Source organism: Anolis sagrei, chromosome 1 (genome assembly GCF_037176765.1).
Source record: "Anolis sagrei isolate rAnoSag1 chromosome 1, rAnoSag1.mat, whole genome shotgun sequence".
Classification (NCBI taxonomy): Eukaryota; Metazoa; Chordata; class Lepidosauria; order Squamata; family Dactyloidae; genus Anolis; species Anolis sagrei.
This window is the reverse complement of record NC_090021.1, coordinates 22,038,366-22,060,186: the sequence shown is the minus strand read 5'-3', so window position 1 is coordinate 22,060,186 and position 21,821 is coordinate 22,038,366. Positions and strand designations below refer to the sequence as shown.

The following is a 21,821-nucleotide window of genomic DNA, read 5'->3' as shown; positions in this document are numbered from 1 at the left end:
GACCAATCAGAGGTCGAAGTGTGCTCTGCTGCCCCTGTGAAGGTGCGTGTGCGCGCTGCGGTTTTGTCTCGCCTGACGGAGAGCGGGAGAGAGGCAAGTGGCATCCTCGTCCGGCTCAGCCTTCGCGCGCCATTGTCGCCATGTCCTCGCCGTCGTCGTCGGGGGAGCAGTACGAGGAGGAGGAGGAGGAGGGCGCCTACGAGAGCCAGGCCAAGCGGCTGAAGCCGAGCGCCGCCGCCGCCGAGGAGGGCGAGATCGAGTACGGCGGGGCCGAGGAAAGCGAGAGCCGCCGGGAGAAGGCCGCCCCTCGCGCCGGGGGCTCCAGTGGAGGGGTGAGCCGGGAAGGAGGAGGGTGGGGCAGCGGAGGGCCTTGCAGCCGCGGGTTCAGGTATGGGAGGACCTCCAGGTGTTTTGGATTCCCACTCCCACCATTCCTAACAGCGACAGGCCCCTTCCTTTCCCCCTTCAGCCGCTTATGCTGTTAGGAATGGGCCAAAATGTATTTATTATGTATTTATTATGACAATTATAAGCCGCCCTTCTCACCCTGAAGGGGACTCAGAGCGGCTTACAAGAGATATACATACATACATACAATATATTATATTATTAGCATAGTACAATATCAGTATTATATATTACTATATTGTACTATGCCATATTGTAATATTATTAGTAATATTACACCTCACTACCTCTGAGAAGATCCTATCTATTCTTGAAAACTAAGCAGGATCAGCTTGGGTTAGTACTTGGATCAGAGACTGCCAGTGAATGAATACCAGGTACTATACACTATCCAGCAGTGGTTCCTAACCTTTTTTTTTTAACCAGGGACCACTCTCTAACATTAGTACCAAAAGGGTTATGAATCAGTTTTTGGTCATCTTTAGATTCAGTTTGGGGTGCTGATTCAGGAAATTGCATTGGATAGACCACATCAGCTGTAGTTTATGCTACAGAACATATGCTATGGTCAGTGACAGGGAAGGAATGGCAGGCGGCGTGAAAGGAATGGAAATAAAATGTAAATAAAATAAATAAAGAGGAGGAGGGTTGCGGACCAGATGCAGCCCATAAGTTAAGAACCACTGCTATACAGTATTTCAAGGGAAGGAACTAAGGCCCCTTACACATAGCTGAACAAAATCCCAAATTATCTGCTCAGATAACCCAGTTCAAAGCAGATAATATTGTGGACTTTTCTGCCTTTTGGGCTATGGGGCTGTATGGAAGGGCCCTAAGAAAGCTATATGAGTATTCTTTACCTAGAACAATCCTATGAGATTACCATGGTCATGGTAAATTGACAGAGGCATGCAGACTTCAATATGTGCAAAAGTAGCAATGTATTCTTTGTTTAATTGGTATTATTGCACAGTTAACAGATTTGTGTAAGATGTTTGTAGGCACACAACAAGATATTGAAAAAGAAATAGCCTTTTAATAATTTCAGTTTAGAAAATCAGATTGGATCTTAAATATTTTCTTTTAGGTTATATGTTCTGATTTATTTTCACATGTTGAGATCTGTGGTTTTGTATTCTCAAAGCCAAGTGTGGCTTTTTACCATTATGACAAGTCATCTAGACTTTACTATCTTTTATAATGCAGCCTTGGGTTACAGAGCTGGATTTGGATTAAATAATATTCAGATCAATCCATCAAAATTATTGGAGCAAATAGTCATGACTAACATATGTTTCATTTCAGTATTTACAGATAAATTTATAAACAAGAAAATTAATGCAAATAAATTAGCAAGATTATATTGGAGACTACATTCAAATAACCTGTGTTCAAATAACCTTTTCCAAAGACTTAAGTTCAAACAACCTTGTTAACTGTAATGTTTTGAATTGCCAAATTTGTCAGTTGCACTGAAGATTTCTCTTTCTGGGTTTTTCAATGTATAAGTGCCTTGGCCATGAAAATATTGAATAAAACTCTTGTAAGGAGAGAAAGAAAACATTGTTTGATCTTTCTTTCACCAATGGTGAACCTAAGAGACAAAGTATATTAAAATTTCTGACTGGGAACACTTCTTAGAAAATGTTTCAGAAAGAATTTCTATTTTCTGTAAAGTGGTATTCTAATATACCAATTACTTTACTAATATGTAGTAATAATGTAAGAATAATAATGTTAATTTTGCATGTTGCCTAAATTTAAAAAGACACTGAAAGTTTTAGCTGATGTATGTGTAATTTTGTCTAAAGAAGTGTGTCATTCTTCCTAGGTAGTCATGTGTTAATAATAATAATAACTACTTTAATAACTTTATTCTTGTACCCTGCCTCCATCTCCCCAAATTGACTCGGGGAGGCTTACGTATGGCACAAAGTGCCTAAAACAGAGCAACAATACAATACTATTTAATTGGTCCTCATTCATATTATCTGAAGATGAAGAATAATATTTGTTTTTCCCCTACCCAAAAAAGACAGATGTTTACAATATCTAAGTTTCCTGATAATTTAAATCCCAATTTAAATTTTAGATGTAGTGAGAATAAACATGAGAGTTTTATTCCTTAATCACTTTTATTTGATCTTTGAGAACTACAAGTAAATTGAATTTCTTTTGTCAGGATGGAGGTGGCAGTCATCACAAAGTGTCCGTTTCTCCTGTTGTCCATGTCAGAGGGCTCTGTGAATCAGTTGTTGAGGCAGACCTTGTGGAGGCTCTTGAAAAATTTGGAACAATATGGTATGTTTACTGTGCATTAGCTCTTCAGTGAATGATAACAAACTTCATAAGACTTCACATGCTTGTGCTGATTTAAAAAATTTAATATAACCGTCAAACATTTCAAAAATATGTTTTGGAGGCAGATCACTATACTTTTCCCCTACATGGAAGCTGTGCCTCAGTATTAAATACTTTTATTACTTCATTCTTAGAATTTTGTTTAATGTACTGGTAAAAGGCAAAGGTTGTATTTAGAGAATGAGATTAGATTGCTCCCCCCACCCAATAAACTGGGAAATAAATCAGAGAGCTACAATTTATTTTATCAGTCAATTTGCAGGGTTCTTACCCTTGTTCATATGCATCTTGTGTTGCTTGTTGTCCAGAGATTTTAATTAGTTCTATCAGTTTATTAATCTGTTTGCAGTTGTGCATCCTTTACCATTGACTAAATTGGGTCTTTGGACTGTAATGAAGTTTTAATTGACAGTTAATTTTAGCTCTGAACTGCCAAACTGTAGTTAATAGCTTCTAAAAAACAGTGTGTGGTGAAATTATGGTTTGAGGTTGACTTCCATCACGTAATCACTTCCTTATTTCTTCCTTATTTGGAAAATGTTAATAGTCCTTCATAAGATGTAATAGGATGCTTGTTCAGATCCATTGTACTTTAAATAAACTGATTTTTAAAATTAATGGAAAACTATGGGGAGCTTCTTACCTAGAGCAACATGGTTGTATAACTTTGTAGGAGGGTTGTTCATATATTTGTTGTAGCCAGTATGTAATTGACACTTGTCATTCCTTTGCACAAAAAACATGCAAATATCAGAATGATGGAGATCAATTCCAGATCAGACTATAGTTACTCAGGATATAGGTATTCTGTATCTAATACTGATTTTTTTAAAAGCTGTATATGTTAATCTTTTCACTGCATTGTATTTAACTTAATTGAGGAATCTTTTGTTCTGGCATCATTTATATGTAGAGTTAAATTAATTTATAAATATATTAATTGTATCTAAAGATGCTTGAGCAACATGCAGTTTATATTTACATAGTTTAGACACAAAACAACATTTCTTTGAATCACAAGTAAGCAAAATAATGGACATAAAATTCATGTATTAATTCCAGCTGAAGCAGGTCCAATAAATTAGTGGAAACTTGGTAAGTTGGCACTTAAATTCCATCGATTCTGTGGTATGCTGTATGCTATAATAGTGGGTTTAACTTTTAATAAGATCAAATGTCTATTCAACAATTGATGAGCTAACATTGTCTTTTTTTAAAAAATTTCCTTCTGTAGTTATGTCATGATGATGCCATTCAAACGGCAGGCTTTGGTAGAATTTGAGGATATTGAAAGTTCCAAGAAATGTGTGACATTTGCAGCAGATGAGCCAGTATACATAGCTGGGCAACAGGCATTTTTCAATTACTCTACAAGCAAAAGAATTACTCGTCCAGGAAATACAGATGATCCCTCTGGAGGGAATAAAGTTCTGCTCTTGTCAATCCAGAATCCTCTATATCCAATTACAGTGGTAAGTCTTATTTTAAGTGTTATTTCAAATGACCTTTCTGCATCGTATTTTCTTACAAGTCTGCACACACTGAGACAGTTGTGTTTTGTCTTGCTTCTTGCACTAATAGACATGTATTTATACAATGGCATTTCAATTTCAAAAGGGCAAAAAATAATCACATATTCCCTTTTGTTTGCCAAATAATTTGTTCCACACAACAACGAAACAGTTCAGAAAGGATTTTTTTTCATTTATACACAGCAACAATAGAGCTATTTAGGTTAGATACTAATTTAACTCTACTCCAGAAACCTTGGTGAATGGTTTTGCCAATTGTATAGTTTTAGCAAACCTGTCATCTAGCTGATAATTAATGGGAATTATACCTGCATTGATATTGCTTCCTTCTTTCAATACACAATTTCACTGGGACTGTAAATGGTGAGGCGTCTCCACATAATTCAGATTTCACTTCTTTCTGTGTATTGTTTTTGCTTTTAGGCTTTAGTTGTTGTATGAATCTTGTAACATTTCATAATCAGCAAATGGAAATTGATTTTTTTTCTTCTGAAGAATTATTTCAAACACTAACTTTCAAATGTATTTTTGAGAGTGATACCTCAAAATTCACAAAATATTTATGAATAAAACACAATGGTACAACATGGTTCATGAAGGTAAATTGTGAAGCTGTGTTTTCTGTTTGCATTGTACTGTCTTCCAGTACCACATTTTTCTTTAGGGCCTATGTAACTACTTAGAAGGGTGGGGAGAGCAGTTCTAGAATGGGAATAAATCCAGAAACTTCATATCAAATTACTTAGTAAACCAGAGATAATATTTTGGAGAGTATTTGTCAAATGTCTGAGTAATTTTCCTTTCCTTTTGCAGGATGTCTTATATACAGTGTGCAATCCTGTTGGAAAAGTGCAACGCATTGTCATATTCAAGAGGAATGGAATACAAGCCATGGTTGAATATCCTTTTAATGACTTTTTTGGGTGACAATTATTTTATGGGGGTTATCTTGTGGCCATTAGGAATCTTTCACGGCCTCAGAGAAACAGTTATTCTTGGTTTTTCCTCCCTCTAAGCAATTTAGAGATTGAGATGTACATTTGAATACAGTACTCACATGAACACATAAACAATCCATCTTAAAATGCGGAACACTTTTAAAAAAGAAACTTGTTTGTAAAATACATGAAATGAATCTTAGATGTGAAATTCCACACTCCTTTGTCTGTCTCAGTATATCAAAAGAGCTTCTGTTGAAACTGGAAATTGCTGTTCCCTGAATAACTGTGATCTCTTTGTTGAGATTTTCAGCACAGCCATAAGTAAGTGAGACATAAATAAGAATCCAATTTAATACTGTAGAGAGAATAAACTTCCTGCAGATCTTAGAGGATGCTAACTCTTCCTTTCACCAACCCACAGCATAGCCCCTTTAAGATCTCAGTGGAGGCCTTAGAGAGCAGTGAAGCTCTTCAGAGTGGACCTTGGAGTAGTGAAAAAGGGGTGCTTGTGAGGGTGCAAACAAGGAAAACTCCTCCTAAATCTTAACAGTAAGTTTCTTGTAGTTGCTTGGTTTATTGTTTTAGGAAGAGGACAATATTGGTTGAAATAAAAATCCTTAACACGGCTTACATTTGAATCAGTTCTTTGTGCCCAGAAGGCAAAAGCAGCCCTGAATGGAGCAGATATATATGCTGGGTGCTGTACATTAAAAATTGAATATGCAAGGGTAATGATCATACTTTCTTACATTTCTGTATTCCTCTGAAATAAATGCACCAAATAAGACTTGCTGTTTGTATCTTAACAGCCAACTCGACTGAACGTCACTCAAAACGACAATGATAGCTGGGACTATACTAAACCATATCTGGGGAGGCGAGGTAAGTGTTTTGGATATTGTTCTAAATCTGTGTGTATTCATATATACATATATATATATATATATGAGCAGTAAGCTTGTCTGATGTGTTAGTCATTTCAAGCCAAGTATTGTTGGTGAAGCTCTGTTGTAAAAGGCATCTTGTAATCCTGGAGAAGAATAACTCAACATTAGTGCCCCCTGCTGGTTACGTTGAAATATTTAGTTCATCAAGGAGCCCACACATCCAAGCATGTTTGCAGTACAAGGACTTGCATTTCTCCAAGCAGCTCTCACTCTTTGGAGGAGAGGACACTGGTGCAGATTATTCCTTACAAACTTCAAACTTGCACACTGCTTCTCCATGGAAAGGATTTCCCCCATTTGTTGGACAAGGTACTCAGAAGGATAGAGGACTCCAGCAGGCTGACTCTACACTTCATCATGCACTGCATCGGCATCATCAAAAAACCCTCTGAAAAATCTCAGACTTGCAACTCACCTTGACTGCATACTACATGCACCATCACCACAAGCATATCAAGGAGGACACTTGCCATACTTCTGGTTTGCTTGGTATGAATACCATGGTAGACTGTACTCATTCTAATTTAGCTTGCATGTATTTGTTTCCAATCTTATGTCCCTATAAAAATAACAGCTGTAGAACAAAACCTCATAAAATGGATGATCCAAACTTTTTATTTTTCTACTGTTCATTGTGGTAATTTTGGTTTTTGTATTTAAGAGAAAATTGGAAGTTAGGTTTTCCAGTGTAAATGTTAAAGGTTAATGGAATTCAAGAGCACCTGTCAGATAATTCTTATCAGGCATCTAGATTCAATGGAAGATAAAACTTACCAAACATTTTAACTACAATGCTTAGTTGGAACGTAGTTTTCATCAGTAAAACAACTGCATGAAAATGGTTTTTTTAAGTGTATAGTCTGATATCTTTAAATTGTTCTTGTAATTTAATGACTTGTATATAATTTGCTGTAATATACTTTTTGAAAATCTAGGCATTTATAACATGGACTTGGGAACTTACCTTATCAAGGTAGAGTATCTTCTAAATTTTGAACATGAAAACAAAGGTTTCAGTTCGCCTTTTAACTATTGCCTAAAGGTTGTTATTTTAATTGGTGTTGCTTCAGCTTGTAAAAAAGATGTACATTTAAAACTTAGGCCATGGACATGTGGAATTAATTGTTTGTAAAAGGTTAATAAGGGGGCAGCACTATTGGTTTGCAGACTGTCAAACCTCAGTATTTGTTTTACAGAGTTATATTTTTGTTCAATCTGTCTGGTAACTTAAGTGTTTATGGTTTTGAACTTTTTAATACATATTCAAGAAACTTGGTAGAAATTCACTTTAGTTTCCACAATAGGTAGATGAAACCATGAGAAATGAGATTCCTTTCCTTAAGGCATGGCAATTTTTGACTTTTATGTGAACAGCAGATCCAACAATGCCAATTGCAGGTTACTTTTGGAGGTATTTTCAGAAGGACTGTATCATAAAGGGATTTTTTCCAGTAGTACGGAAACTCCTATTTTAAAAACACACTGAAAGTTCCCTTGGATATTTGCAGCTAGTCCTAGTTATGAGTTGAAGAAGGACAGAGAATGAAATAAAATATTTTGTACTAGTATTGTTTATTAGATGTATAATGTTTTCCCCAAGTAAGAATAAATAGAAACACAAATATTACCTTGTTCAAACAGGATTGTATACTTTTGGGCTCTGGAAGTTGAGAGTATAATGGAAGCAGCTAGCAGCTGCAACTTCAATGAAGCAATAGAAAGCATGCTTGAGACCCTTCCTTTTTATGATGTGAGCTGCATAATAATTGACAGGGGGTGAGCATACACTTAAGAATACTTGTTAAGGCTCTTGGCATCCTAACAGGCTCACACAGTTGGCTTACATAAAAGTATCCCTGTAATAGGCTGCTTACATGCATTCTTCAAACCATCTCATCTGGTACAGTAAGCCCCCCTAACTTACATGATTCTGGCTTCAGCTGAAATGTTCTGTGTAAAAGATTTTGGACGTGCTCCAATGTGATTCTTGTTTTGCACTTGTTCACCAACATATTCCATCATTAAATTGAAAGTCTAAGTTAGTCTCTTCAGTACAGTCATTTCCTACAATTGTGATTTTAGAATTTGTCTTGGTTCCCAATATTTGAAGTATAGTTGTTGCTGCCTTTCTTTTGTGAAACAGCACTGACTTGGTTCATAAGAATTTAATTTATCATTTAACATTTATTACCAAGATTGTATTTATTCTACTGGGAAATCTTTTATATTATATGTAAATTAGATAATGTTTTTGAAAAAAAAGGTTGAAGATCAAGTGCTAAAAAATTCCCCTCTTCACATCTTTTCCTTCAATCAAATGGTTATAAGAAGACAAATCTGTTTTGTTTTTTTTTAGTTTGAACAGTTGCCTTAGTAAATACTCAGATTTGTAAAGCAAAATTTAAAACGTTGTCATCAAAAATGAACTCTCTTAAATGGCAGTAATTTTAGCAGACTGGGCATTTCTCATTTCTCATTGTTTGGCAATCAGCTGATGTATTGGTACTTCAGATGGTTTCATGAAAGCAACCAGTATCTGGTTAAGCTAAATACTGGTTATCAAGAGAAATGTTCTATGCATCAAGATAATGTAACTAAACATTTTTCATTGGACACAATTTTCATCCAGTAGTGTTGACCCCTTGGTTAACTTTACATTCATGTATAAATTCCAATTTGCTGAAAGATCTTTTCATTGTTAAAAGTACAGTCATGTATTATCTTAAAGGTGTAGCAATGTATCGTATTCTCATCACTCTGCTATCAATAGTTCATATGATAATGTATGCACGTAAATATGATGCTTCCTATTGACTTACTATGAAACATGTAATACAGGTTGTTGTTGGATTATGCTGAAACTTCTTGAAAGAAGCCCACTTTGAAAATGTGTTGCTGTTGAAGCTAATAGTTTGATTCAGGTACTGTCCTTGGAAAGTACTGCATTTACACCTTGTTTTTCTGAGAGTTGTAGAAGTGTTTGACAGGATTGTATATAGTGTGTATGGTATTAAGAAACTATCCAGTTTTCTTAGGCTTAAAATGTCTAATCTTCTCAAATGTAGTATTTTTGTGCTAGCAGGTATGATGGTATTCTATAATTATATGTTTCTGTTAAAGGAAGTTAATTTACATGGTTATCTTAAAATGACCAAAACTTAATATCTTAACATAACATATTTTCTGGCCACTTTGAAAAACATGATACAAGCTTAGATGAAACTCTTGGTGTGTTCTTTCAGTGGGGCAGCTGTCATTGCATTAATGGAAAATGTACTTTTTTTCTGATCAGATTGCAGTATCTTTGAAAAGGTTGCTTCTTTTTGTCTTGTTTTATGTTCAATACTGTTTCCACCTTTTAGACAGAGGGAAAGGCCGACAGAGGCAAGCTATTTTGGGAGAGCATCCCTCATCATTTCGGCATGATGGCTATGGTGAGTTCGATGGCTTTGAGTGATGTAACTAAAGAAGGTCCAAATCTCTGTAGCCAACAAAATTGATGATTGCGAGAACCCCAGAAACTAACTCGTCCAGCATTGTTGCCTCACAGATGCATGTGGCAACTCTAACGAGGCACAATGGCACTCTCATTTATGTTCCCTAGCCATTGGTAATAAGAGGCATGTCTTTAGGATTCTGCAGATAATATAGCCATTTATTGGGGCGATATTAAACAGCTTTGTTATTCAGGAGTCTGTCTCTGTATCCCGCTTTCAGCATCTAGATTTTCTTCCTGTTTAATCTGCAATATCATGTTGGACTATTCTGATATCAGTTCCTGCTTTGATGTTAAATCTGCTCATCCTTTTGGAGGGCATGGAGTGGGAAGAAGAGTGCATAATTTATTTTTCCTGTCTGTATATATTTTGGTGCTTTGGGTGACGTTAAATTTCTATAGCCTGTTGTAGCAAAACTAGTATGATATTATTTTCCTGACTCTGCTTCTGGAGGGAAGAGATAGGGTTATCCAAGAGTTGATAAAATACAGATAACTTTTTTTCAAATCTATGCTAACTGTTGCTGCCAACCACTTAGAAATCCCCTATCTAATAAGTATTAACAATTAGCACATATTGTTGCTATTATTTGACATTTTCATTAGGTGACTCTAGCTATGATGCGGGCTCCTTCTGACATATTCAGACATTTCCTGTTGAACAAATTTATGTTCCTCTGATTGCAAAACATAGAACACTAACCTTTCAAATCGTGATATTAGTTAACTGTTCAAATGAAGCTAACTAAGGAATACTTTGTCTTTAGGAACACATGGACCTCTGTTGCCATTGCCAAGCCGATACCGAATGGCATCTCGAGATACTCCGGAGCTTGTTGCTTACCCGCTTCCACAAGCCTCCTCCTCTTACATGCATGGAGGGAACCCCTCAGGTTCTGTGGTGATGGTTAGTGGATTGCATCCCCAAAAGATGAACTGCTCAAGAGTTTTCAACTTATTCTGCTTGTATGGAAATATTGAAAAGGTAAAAATGAAAGAACAATAGCTAGACAATGTAACTTTAAAAGTTACTTAACAAAGAAGTGTCTTGTATTTTCCAACCAAAACTTTCTTTTCATATTCTTTAAGTTATAGTGTCTCTCTTCTTAAAATGTTGCAGGTGAAGTTTATGAAGACTATTCCAGGCACTGCATTAGTGGAAATGGGTGATGAATATGCTGTTGAAAGAGCAGTCACACATCTTAATAATGTCAAATTATTTGGGAAAAGACTTAATGTTTGGTATGTGTATGTTCTTTTATTTTAACACTGCTGTTGCAGCATTTAATATGCAAACATTCTAATATACTATAAAAAGGCTGCTGGCTAAAGTTTTTGGGGAAGAGTGCTACCTGTATTCACAAAGAGGAATTACAAATTTCCTTAATGTAAATAGTTGAATATTTCATTGACCTCAGATAACTTATGAAAATTTATGAATGAATTTATCCAAGTAGTTTATTGATTACATGTCAGATCTGAATTCTTACTTTGTTCTGTGTTGCTTTGAGAATAGCTTTAGTGTGTGTGTGTGTGTGTGTGTGTGTATTTACTGCAAAGTTTTTCTTCATCATGTATTCTTCAATTGTAGTGTGTCCAAACAACATTCAGTTGTTCCTAGTCAAATATTTGAACTGGAGGATGGAACAAGCAGCTATAAAGACTTTGTAATGAGCAAAAACAATCGCTTTACTAGTGCTGGTCAAGCATCCAAGAATATCATCCAGCCACCATCTTGCGTATTGCATTATTATAATGTACCATTGTGTGTGACTGAGGAGACTTTTGTAAAGGTAAGAATAAAAGCTGCACTTTCACCGTTTTTGAAATGAAATCTAACGTTTAAATATCAAATCTGTATTGATGTCCTTAAAAGTAGATTTCAGGCACTTGTAAAGTTCCTAAGCTTGAATCTTTTGAAGATTTGCTCTGTACGAGGGATATCCAGAAAGTAAGGCACAAGATTTTTTTAAAATACAAAGAATGAATATATTTTAATAAAACTTATATGGACTATAGCATAGGTATTACATTCTTTTTCCACATAATCACCATTCAGTTCAATACATTTTATCATCCATGCAACAAGTTTTTGATGCCTGTGTCATAGAAGTCTCCCACTGCCTTTTTCAAAGAAAAGTGTTTTCCACCCAGGTGTTCCTTTCAATTTAGAAAACAGCTGATAGTAACTGAGTACGAGATCAGGGCTGTGAGAGGGGTGGCTTAAAACATTCAAACGAAATGAAGTCAACAACTCTTGTGTTGCATGAGTGGTGTGCGGATGTTCATTGTCATGAAGGAGACAAACTCCTGCCATCAGCATCCCACAATGTTTGTTTTGGATGGCTCTGCGAAGTTTTTTCGTAGTCGCACAATATCTTACAGCATTTGATTGTTTCACCTCTTTCCAAAACATCAGTGAGCAGAACCGTTTTTCTGTCCCAAAACACTGATGCTACAATTTTTCTCGTGATGAATCGCATCAGCATTCATACCCTTAGCATTTACATAGCGTATTGCATTGCGAACTTCACACTTGGAGGGAAACTAAATGAGGGCACTCATCTCTAACCTTCACCACAATGCCTGTTGATGAGCTATTGGCGACTGGCACTGCTCATTTGCTTCCACTGGCTTCCTGCTACATGGCAGTCATACCAACTTTCTCCATGAGAGCTATGTGCTTTGTAACCTTACTTTCTGGATAACCCTTGTATATTTAAGGTTTCACGGTTCGGGGCTGTGCCTTTACAGATGACTATCAGTTTTTCTCTGGATAGAATTCTAAAATGTTTCATTGTCTTATGTAGAATGTTTAAACAAACAATGTGAAAAGAATTTAAATGGGTACAGGCAAACCCCCAAGTTACAAACAAGATAGGTTCTGTAGGTTTATTCTTAAGTTGAATCTGTATTCAAATCGGAACAGGCACATTTTGTAAGCGTAACCCCCCCCCCTTCTCTATATATGCTTTGAATAGTATAGGGAAGGGTTAACACCCCTGTGGTGTTTGTTTTACTGTCTGTGCCCCTGTTCAGGAGATTTCACTTCACTTTCTTTCCCTGTAATAATTGAATTTTGAAAAAATAGGCTTCTTGTGGAAAGAAGAATTGGTAATAAAGCTTCAGTTGAGACACCTTTTCCATATGATAACTTTCAGGAGTAAATTTCCCTTCCAAGGTCACTTCCTGTTGTCTCACCACCATTCTTAACTATGAGTCACTTGTAAGTCAGATGTTTGTAAATCAAGGACTGCCTGTACTTCAAAATTCCATATTTCTTCATAATGATGTTTAAAGATCAATTTTAATTTCATACATTAAATGTTGCTTTGAGTACAATTTGGGGGGTGGGGGGTGGGGGCAGGATACAAATAAATAGAAGGTGTTGTATTCCACTGATTTGGTGCCTTGTCAGTATATTAAAAGTAGCCTGTGGATGATGGTGGGTCTAAGTGTTTGTAAAATGCGCATTATTTTGTATACTGTTTATATTGAACGTTATTATAAGTGTAATTTAAAAAAAAAACCTGTAACACAGTAGAAATTGGGACAAATTGGTGGTTTTGCCTCTTGTTCTGCTGTGTATCCAGTACAGAAATCAACAAGCTGGGTATATACTATCTTAATCTGGAGCAAGCCTGATTTTTACTGGTGCACTTTGCATATACCACTGTGAAATCTTCAGTGATTGAGTATTCAATGATCTTGTTTCCCATTTTTCATTATTCCAGCTGTGTGATGATCATGAAGTGCTGTCTTTTATCAAATACAAAGTATTTGACCCAAAACGTAAGTAAATATTTTGCCCTTTTAACTCCTCAGCCCACATCCCAACAATTCCTAACCTGCCGGTGGAGATGACAAAACATTTTAACTTTTGTTCTGACAGCTTCAGCTAAAACACTTTCTGGTCTGTTGGAATGGGAATGCAAGACAGATGCAGTGGAAGCTCTTACAGTACTCAATCACTACCAGATAAGAGTCCCCAGTAAGTCAACATGTTGCATATTTTCTCATCTATACATTTTGTCTCTATCGTTTCATGGAAGCTAGATAATGCCTGGGCTTGGAAGTAAGACATGTAGTATAACAAAAATGTTGTGAGACCTATTTATCAATCTCAACTTTGTGCAGAAGATAGTTGCATCTCTTACAGTGCACAGCTGTTCTCTTCTTTTCCACTGCTGTCATGGCTCCTTACCAGGTGCTTATGCAAAGCATGTGTTTGAAAAGAGGATGGGTTCAACAGCAAGGCTGACTCTACCTGCACAGTGTTCTTACACTTTGTCTCATTTTAGAATCTGTCTCTTAGACCAGTGAGAAAAATATGTGAAAAAATACTTTAGCTAGAAGTACCATATATGTATAAGTTGAATTCATATATAATTCTGATTTAGGGGCTTAAAGTTGTGGATTGTTGTGGATTGTATATAACCTATGAATAACCTGAGGGCCATTCTGTGGAGAGGGGAAAACTCCCATGCTGCCTCAGGAGGCTGTCTCCCCCTGGCTGTCTCCTCCATTTCCCCACCCAGGCATTCAAAAAGCAGTGCCATGCAGAGAGAGTAGAGGGGATTGATGCTTCTTTAACCTTCTCATGGAATGAACAAATCTCTTGCCTTTTGTCACTCTACTCAGAGAAGGGGATGGTTCCTTTTTTGATAAAAGTCAAGGTCCTGTACTCACAGTACCCTATGGAGAAGGCAACCCAGGGTTTTTAAATTAATTTTTTACTAAAATTTCTAGACTTAATGGGCATGTTGCAGTTGTGCTTTAGTTGTATATACTGGGGTAATACAAGAAAGTAATTGTAAGAAAAGCATACAAGGTGTAGTAGTCAAAGATGCTCTCGTAAATAGGGCTTATTCTTCTACCTATGAAACTATTAGATGATGTAGAGTCTGAACCTAATGGAGTAAAAAAACAAACACTGAAAATTAAATGACAAAGTGATTTAGCAGACTGAGACAGTAGACTACTTCTAAAAGGAGAGGGATTCCCAGTAAGTCATAATAGGTTCTCCTGTTGAGCACCACTTTTTCAATTGTGGTTCCCGATTCCAAATGGGGGCTTCTGATCTTAATATTGAGGTCACGATAAATTTGACAGCAGTAAAAGGTTTCTGAACGCCACCCATTTACACAAATCTGTTCGAAACAACTTGCAGTATTTACAGTGAACTCTGTAAAAATGCTTTGGCTGTACTCCACAAAAATGAAAATCAGCCTGTTTAGCATACCTTGCAAATGCTGATTTATTATCAGTACTTGGGGTCATATAAACATATGTTTGGCAGAAAGGGTGAGTGGAAAAGGTTTAAGAAGCCCTGCTCTAGAGTGAGACAAATATATATATATAATCATAACAGAAACTGGAAAACAGACTTGGACATCTACACATGTTGTCTTTGGCAAAAAGTTTTGACTGTTCTCAAAGATTAAAAATAAATGGCATCTTAAAATGTCTTCAGTTGTAGACAGATGAGCACAATTGTCAATAGTTATGACAGAGTTCTACTACTAACACATCCTGCTCCCTCCCTCTCATGCTCTCTCTCACACACATACATTCTAATAAATAGCAGTGACCATACACCATCTCAGTCTTTTTAAAAAGCTCATGGTGGGGATCATACAGCCCTCCATAGACTGGAGGATTGCAAGTCTAAGCCAGCATAGATCATGGTAATGAATGCTAGGGATGGTCCAAGGGCATCTGGAGGACGTCATGGTTCCTATCCCTGCTTTAAATAAAATAACTATTTGCAGTTGGGCTCATGCATCGAATAAATTATGCTCTTGACAAATCTAAAGCACACTTGTTCTAACAACAACATCATCATTTTTATACCCTGTCTCTATCTCCCTGAAGGGACTTGGGCCAGCTTACAAAGGGACGAGCACAGAGTTAAAATCTAGTGCAATAAAATAAAAGCAAAACAAAAACAAATAGAAACATATCACAATAAAACATAGCATCTTGAAAACAGTACGATGGGAGCAATAAAAGTGCTGAGTTCAGAGGGCTCTGAGTTTGTGCAAAATTCCTAGATAGAGCCACGGGAAAGTGCAAAATTCAATGGCAGGGATGGGAGAGTAATGTCCTTAGGCTTATAATGTCAGGATTGCAGAAGTGGAATAGGATTAAACTATACTTGATTAGTATGTATATTTACTTTCAGGGGAAGGACAGTGAAATTAACAGCCAGAAATCTTTCATTTACTGTTTATTTTTAAATGCTGTGACTATTGCTGATATTTAAACATATATGGGGAGAGTTCACAAAACATTTCTAAAAGAAGGAATTGCCTTGCTCTTGTGTATGCCAACTTTTTCTAAAGGTCACCTAATACAAAGGTACAGATCAGTGGTTCTCAACCTGTGGGTCCCCAGGTGTTTTGGCCTACAACTCTCAGAAATGCCAGCCAGTTTACTAGCTGTTAGGATTTCTGGGAATTGAAGGCCAAAACATCTAGGAACCCACAGGTTGAGAACCACTGGTATAGATGGACATTTGTGCAGTTCATCACTGTTGAATATTGGAAATACTACCAAGTTGTGATTTGAATAGTTCACACAACCACATTTCATGCATAGATCACAAGAGCAATGGGTGAACTCTACGTGGAAGGAACAACTTTCTTCTCCAAGCACAAAAATAAATCTGTTTCAATGTAGAAGTACTATGATATTTTTCTAATGGAAGTTCAGCCTTGAGGGAAGCCTTCTGTTTGTACACTGTGTTCCTTGGAAAGGCAAAGAAACTGAAATCTATTGTGTGTCTGTAGAACTGTTTTTATAGAATGGTTCTGCTTCCAAAAAAGGTTTCTATTGGACTGAGAGCCTAATATAGCAACTTGTATAACAGCAGTCATGTAATTGGTTAAAAAAAACCTTCAAGGTATCAGACGTGGTATAAGGAACGAAACTATGATATCCCGTTACATTTATTCTAACGGCTGCATTCCCTTTTATATCTTACAGATGGCTCTAACCCATATACCTTGAAACTCTGTTTCTCTACTTCTTCCCATTTGTAGAGCAGAAGGATACCACATTAAGAGATCTTCTGTCTTTGTTCCCAAAATTCATACATTATTTCCAGGATCTAAACTACTTGCTCAGTTTCCTTTTCTCAATCTAACCTGTCTGTTTTGTTTTATAATAAATGAATGTGTTTCAATGCCATCTTTTTTTCTTTTGCCTCCAAAAAGTAGGTGTCTTGAGTCTGTTATGTAGAACTTGTTTCCTTGTGTAACTGTTATCTACAGGTGTGTGAATTGCCTTGTGGGTAGCATGTGCAAATGAAAATGTACACAGTTCCAGACCTTAAACCACAGCTTCCATACAATGGTGAAATGCACACTTCCATTTACAATGGGAATTTTCCACTTAGACTCCAGAGGCAAACAGGATTATTATACTGGAATAGTATAAGGTATAAAATTCCTAGTTTCTACTCTTTATTAAATTGTATTTGTTGCAACAATTCTAAGAAAGAGGAGTATTTAGAAAATTTTGTCCAATTACAACACTTACGAAATGGTATATGACTTTAAAATAATTTTCACAGAAGAAAAGTTAATGCTTTTTTCCAGAATAGATTAAAACTTATTTTAAATAATGTCTTTACAGATGATTTTTTCACTTATATTAGCATGTCTTTATTGCTAAGTCTAGCCTGGAAGCTTCTGGTAAACGTAATAAACCCTCAAGACTGTGTGACTCAATTCTCATTTGTTTCTTTGGTATTAAATGAAACAACGTTTTGACAAAGGTAGCTTTAAATGGCATGTGTCAAGCCTTCAAAACTCAATAACAGGTGGATTGGTGCAGTAGGAGAGGGAGTACATTCAAAACCTCAGAAAGACTGAAAGCCTAGTCCAATCAAGGGTGTAATTTGGGTTCTGTTGAGAAAAGTGCATCCTCATATTATAATAATTGAAATACTGTGAGACATGATAATGATAAGTTTTAAAATAATGCAGATTGGGGAATGGTGCAAACACTATTTTCAAATACCTTTCTCAGTAAAATCCAAAGGTGCAACACTCTTGGCTCAATGTGTTGTTGAAGTTTTTTCACGACCGGTTGCTGTGAGACAAGAATCAGTCAAGGCCAGCTAACACCTCCCAACACAGAATCCCCTATGCAGCAACCAGCCAGGCTTTGAAGCTGCAAGGCCATTAAGTGCTAATCAAGGTGGCCAATTGCAACATTCACACTTGCCTCAAGGAGACAAGAGTTCTTTCTCTCGCCCTGGACATTCCACAGATATATAAACCTCAGTTGCCCAATTTCCAATAGACCTCACAACCTCTGAACATTCCTGCCATAGATGTGGGCAAAACATCAGGAGAGAATGCTACTGGAACATGGTCATGCAGCCCAGAAAACTCACAGTAACTCTTGGCTCAAACTAACCTGGGATAATTTGGGAATATAGCATCCCAAGGTACAACTGTATTCTCCCTTGGTTATACTTCACCTGGAATATTGTGTCCAGTTTGGGACATCACAGTTGAATAAGGCTGAATGTATCCAGGGAAGGGCAGCCATGATTATCTGAGATCTAGAAAAAAGTCCTACAAGGGACAACTTCAGGAGTTGAATTATGTTTATCTTTGAACAAAGAAGACAGATGTCATAAGAGTTGGAAGAGACTGCAATGCAGGAACACAGAGTCAAATCTCCCCTGACAGATGGTCATCTGCTGAACAGCTCTTACTGTCGGGAAGTTCTTCCTAATGGACTCTGTTTCCTGCAATTTGAATTTATTGCTCCATGTTGTCCTAGTCTTCTAAGCAGCAGAAAACAATCTTGCCCCCTCCTCATTGTGACCTGGCTGCTGTGTCCCCTCTCAGCCTTCTTTTCTCCAAGCTAAGCCTCCCCATCTCCCTCAGCTGCTCCTCAGATTGATTGTCTTCTAAACATTTGATCATTTTGATCGCCCTTCTCTGGACACGCTCCAGCTTGTCAATATCCTTCCTGAATTGTGGTGTCCAAAACTAGACACAATGTTTCAGATGAGGTCTAACCAATGCAAAATAGAGGGAGGACTATGACTTCCCTGAACCTTTGCTCTTGAAACCCCCCAAGAAAGAAAAAAGCAAGTTTTTTAGGTTTAAACCAAAAGCAATACCTCAATCAATGAAATGGGAACTACTCCCATAACGCTGTGCAGTTACCTACCCCTGCTGTAAGGAAAGGCAATAGATTGGTGTATTCTTTTGGTTTGGTTTTGTTTGGGGTCCTTTGGCCAGAAGATGGATCAGGGGAGTTTGGAAATAACTTCTGTATGAGGTCCCAAGATTATAGTTTGATTTAGTTAATTCTAGACCAATCCTATCCAGCTTGTTCAATGGTCTGGAATTCCAGGAGCTGAAGTCTTAAACACCTTGGCAGACACCATTTGTGCAGCACTGTTCTGGATCTTCCAAGTAGATTTTTTTGGGATTTTTTTAAAAAAGTGTCTTCAGTATATGCCCTTCTAAGATACCACTAGAGGGCAGTCTGTTCACAATATATTTCCTTTAAGGGATCATCCTATTTAAATGCATCCAAAGTAGTATATACCTATCTCAGTATTTCCTGTCATGCAGAGGAAGCTGTAAGGTTCAGATTTTCTCTCTCTCTTGAATGATATACAAGCAAATAGGCACGGCACAAAATGAAAATACATTTTAAAAACTCACCAGAACATGTTTTATTATTGTGAAGAGAATGGTGTATGTTAAACATTGTTGGAAGTGTGCATTTGGAAACAAATATGCCAGAATAGGTGGAAATTATGGATTATGCATTGAGTAGGTCTTAGTTCGATGACAGAACTTGAACTGTTCAAGAAAGTGATGGGCATCTAAGGACTCTTGATAGAAGTAAAACTTCATTATTATTTCACACACTTAGATTGAGCCATGGGTGAATCCAGGCATCAATGCAATCCCTGCCCCAGATTCTCTTTTCCCACTTTTCCTCTTTGTCCTAAGTTTATTGCAGTTGCTGCAAACTGAGTTCAAAGTCCACAAGTGGGGGCGAGAACACAAAAGCAGGCAAAACCTTGCCTTCCCCAATAGGCTCAGGCGAAAGCAGATTACCACAGCTTCTTCCAGCTTGTGTGTTTTTCCTCATTCATAACATTTACCATCTTGATCACACACTATTGTTCCTTGGCCACTTGTGTCCAGTGTTTATCTATGAAATGTTAGAAGATATGGTCGCTTCACAAAACATTCGACATTTGTAAAGCCTTCCTTTGTCAACCGTCTCTTTTGATGGTGATCCAAGAAGTCTGCAGCAACTCCCTGTTTGACATTGAAGGTGGTAACCTAAAAACCTAGTTTTGTTTTCATTTTTTGTGAGCATTAAGCAGCTTTAATCTGTGTCAGAAGGGGAATTGTGCATTTTTGACAGGTTCCTTGGGGGAATCACTGTGTTTCTGAAGTGATGGCCTAGGACTACAAGATCCAGTATTATGGACAAAAATTAGTTATGGGAAATACAGATTTGTAGGCAAATTTGGGTTAGTTTAGGGAACAGAACAGGTGAAGTGTCCCATGACAGAAGCAGGCAATTGCGGGAACCCAGATAAAACAGTATATGGTCTGGGTTGTAAGTTTTTCGGGCTGTATGGCCATGTTCCAGAAGCATTCTCTCCTGACATTTTGCCTGCATCTATGGCAGGCATCCTCAAGAGGTTGTGAAACTTCACAACCTCTGAGGATGCCTGTCATAGATGCAGGCAAAATATCAGGAGAGAATGCTTCTAGAACATGGCCATACAGGCCAAAAAACTTACAGTAACCCAGTGATTTTGGCCATAAAAGCCTTCCAACAATGCAGCATATGGTCTGTTTACAGGTTGAATAGGAGAGGGATTGCCACATATTACTAATTATAAATGGTACTGATGAGCTGGAATCCACAGGGTGACAATAATTCCATTAGATCCAATATAAAATTCCACAATTAAAGTTCTTCAATAACTCTTCTTCAGACAAAGGGGTGTGTAGAATTAATCCTGTAGAATTAATGCAGCTTGACACCACTTTGCTGCTTAGAAATATTTAAACAAATACATTTACATCAAGAAAAGTAAATGCAAAGTTATTGCTAAAATATGATTGAATAATATATAGAATTAATACTTTAAAAGACAACAGGTAAAAACAGTTGGATAGCGAAACCTTAACAACTCATACAGTCAATATGTACACGCTTAGGTATGTGTATCCCCATGTATCTGGATAGAGATGGTCAGAACTTTCATCTGTACGCAGGACATAATGTCCTAAGTACAGATGAAATTTAAGGAGGGAGTGGGCATATCAAAACAAGTCTTTCTGTGCTGCTTTCCAAACACGTGTCCAGGTTGCTTCCACTTTACACCTCCCTGAGATAAATTTGCATCACTCCTTAACCTTTCTCTGAACTCTCCGCTCTCTCCTCCTGCTTAGATGGCAAAAATCCTTTATCAAATTCAAAAAATCCTCTCCTCCCTTCTCAACATTCCATTAGACTGAAATTATTGAATTTCGCCCAGAAAAAAATGAATGACATTCCCATCTGGTCACAATTTTCTTCTGCACAGGGAATTGGAGTGGAAGAGAGCAATTGAACATTTTACTCAACATTTATTTTAATTTTCTGCACATCAAGATGCTAGGTTTGGCTATAAAGAAAAGTAGGAGCGAGGAGAGGCTGGTGTAACTTGATTTTGCCTTAGCCTACAGAAGTGGTACCCAACTTGTGATCCGTGGTCCATCAGTGGTCCACAAGACCTAAAGTATGGTCCGTGGCCTCATCATTACTACTACACCATTGCAACTAGAGTGACTGGTCTCGTAAAACACTCTTACCAAGGCTTATTAAATACGGTTTTCTGTGGACGAGCAGATGGCAACTACTGGATGGCATATGTTCTGTATCAAAAACTAGAGCTGATGTGGTCTATCCAATGCAGTTTTCTGAATCAGCACCCCAAATATCCAACCCAAACCTAAAGTTGACCAAAAACTGATTCGTAACCCTTTTGGTAATAATGTTGGAGATTGGTCCCTGGTCAAGTGGTCCCTGGTCAAAAAAAGGTTGGGAACCACTGGCCTACAGGGAAGAGCAAGGTTTGGGTATCTCC

General features: G+C 37.3%; 1 protein-coding gene across 1 annotated transcript; it reads left to right on the top strand.

Annotated features, from left to right (window-relative positions):
* The first annotated feature begins 1 nt into the window (after position 1).
* HNRNPLL (heterogeneous nuclear ribonucleoprotein L like) lies at positions 2–17,418 on the top strand. The gene is made up of 13 exons (XM_067463212.1): positions 2–332; positions 2,591–2,709; positions 4,004–4,241; positions 5,115–5,202; positions 5,876–5,970; positions 6,052–6,124; positions 9,552–9,623; positions 10,453–10,670; positions 10,806–10,927; positions 11,277–11,478; positions 13,420–13,477; positions 13,578–13,676; positions 16,673–17,418. Exons 1-13 carry the CDS (start codon positions 141–143, stop codon positions 16,726–16,728), a joined length of 1,632 nt encoding a protein of 543 aa, XP_067319313.1. The 5' UTR covers positions 2–140; the 3' UTR covers positions 16,729–17,418.
* Positions 17,419–21,821: the final 4,403 nt, after the last annotated feature.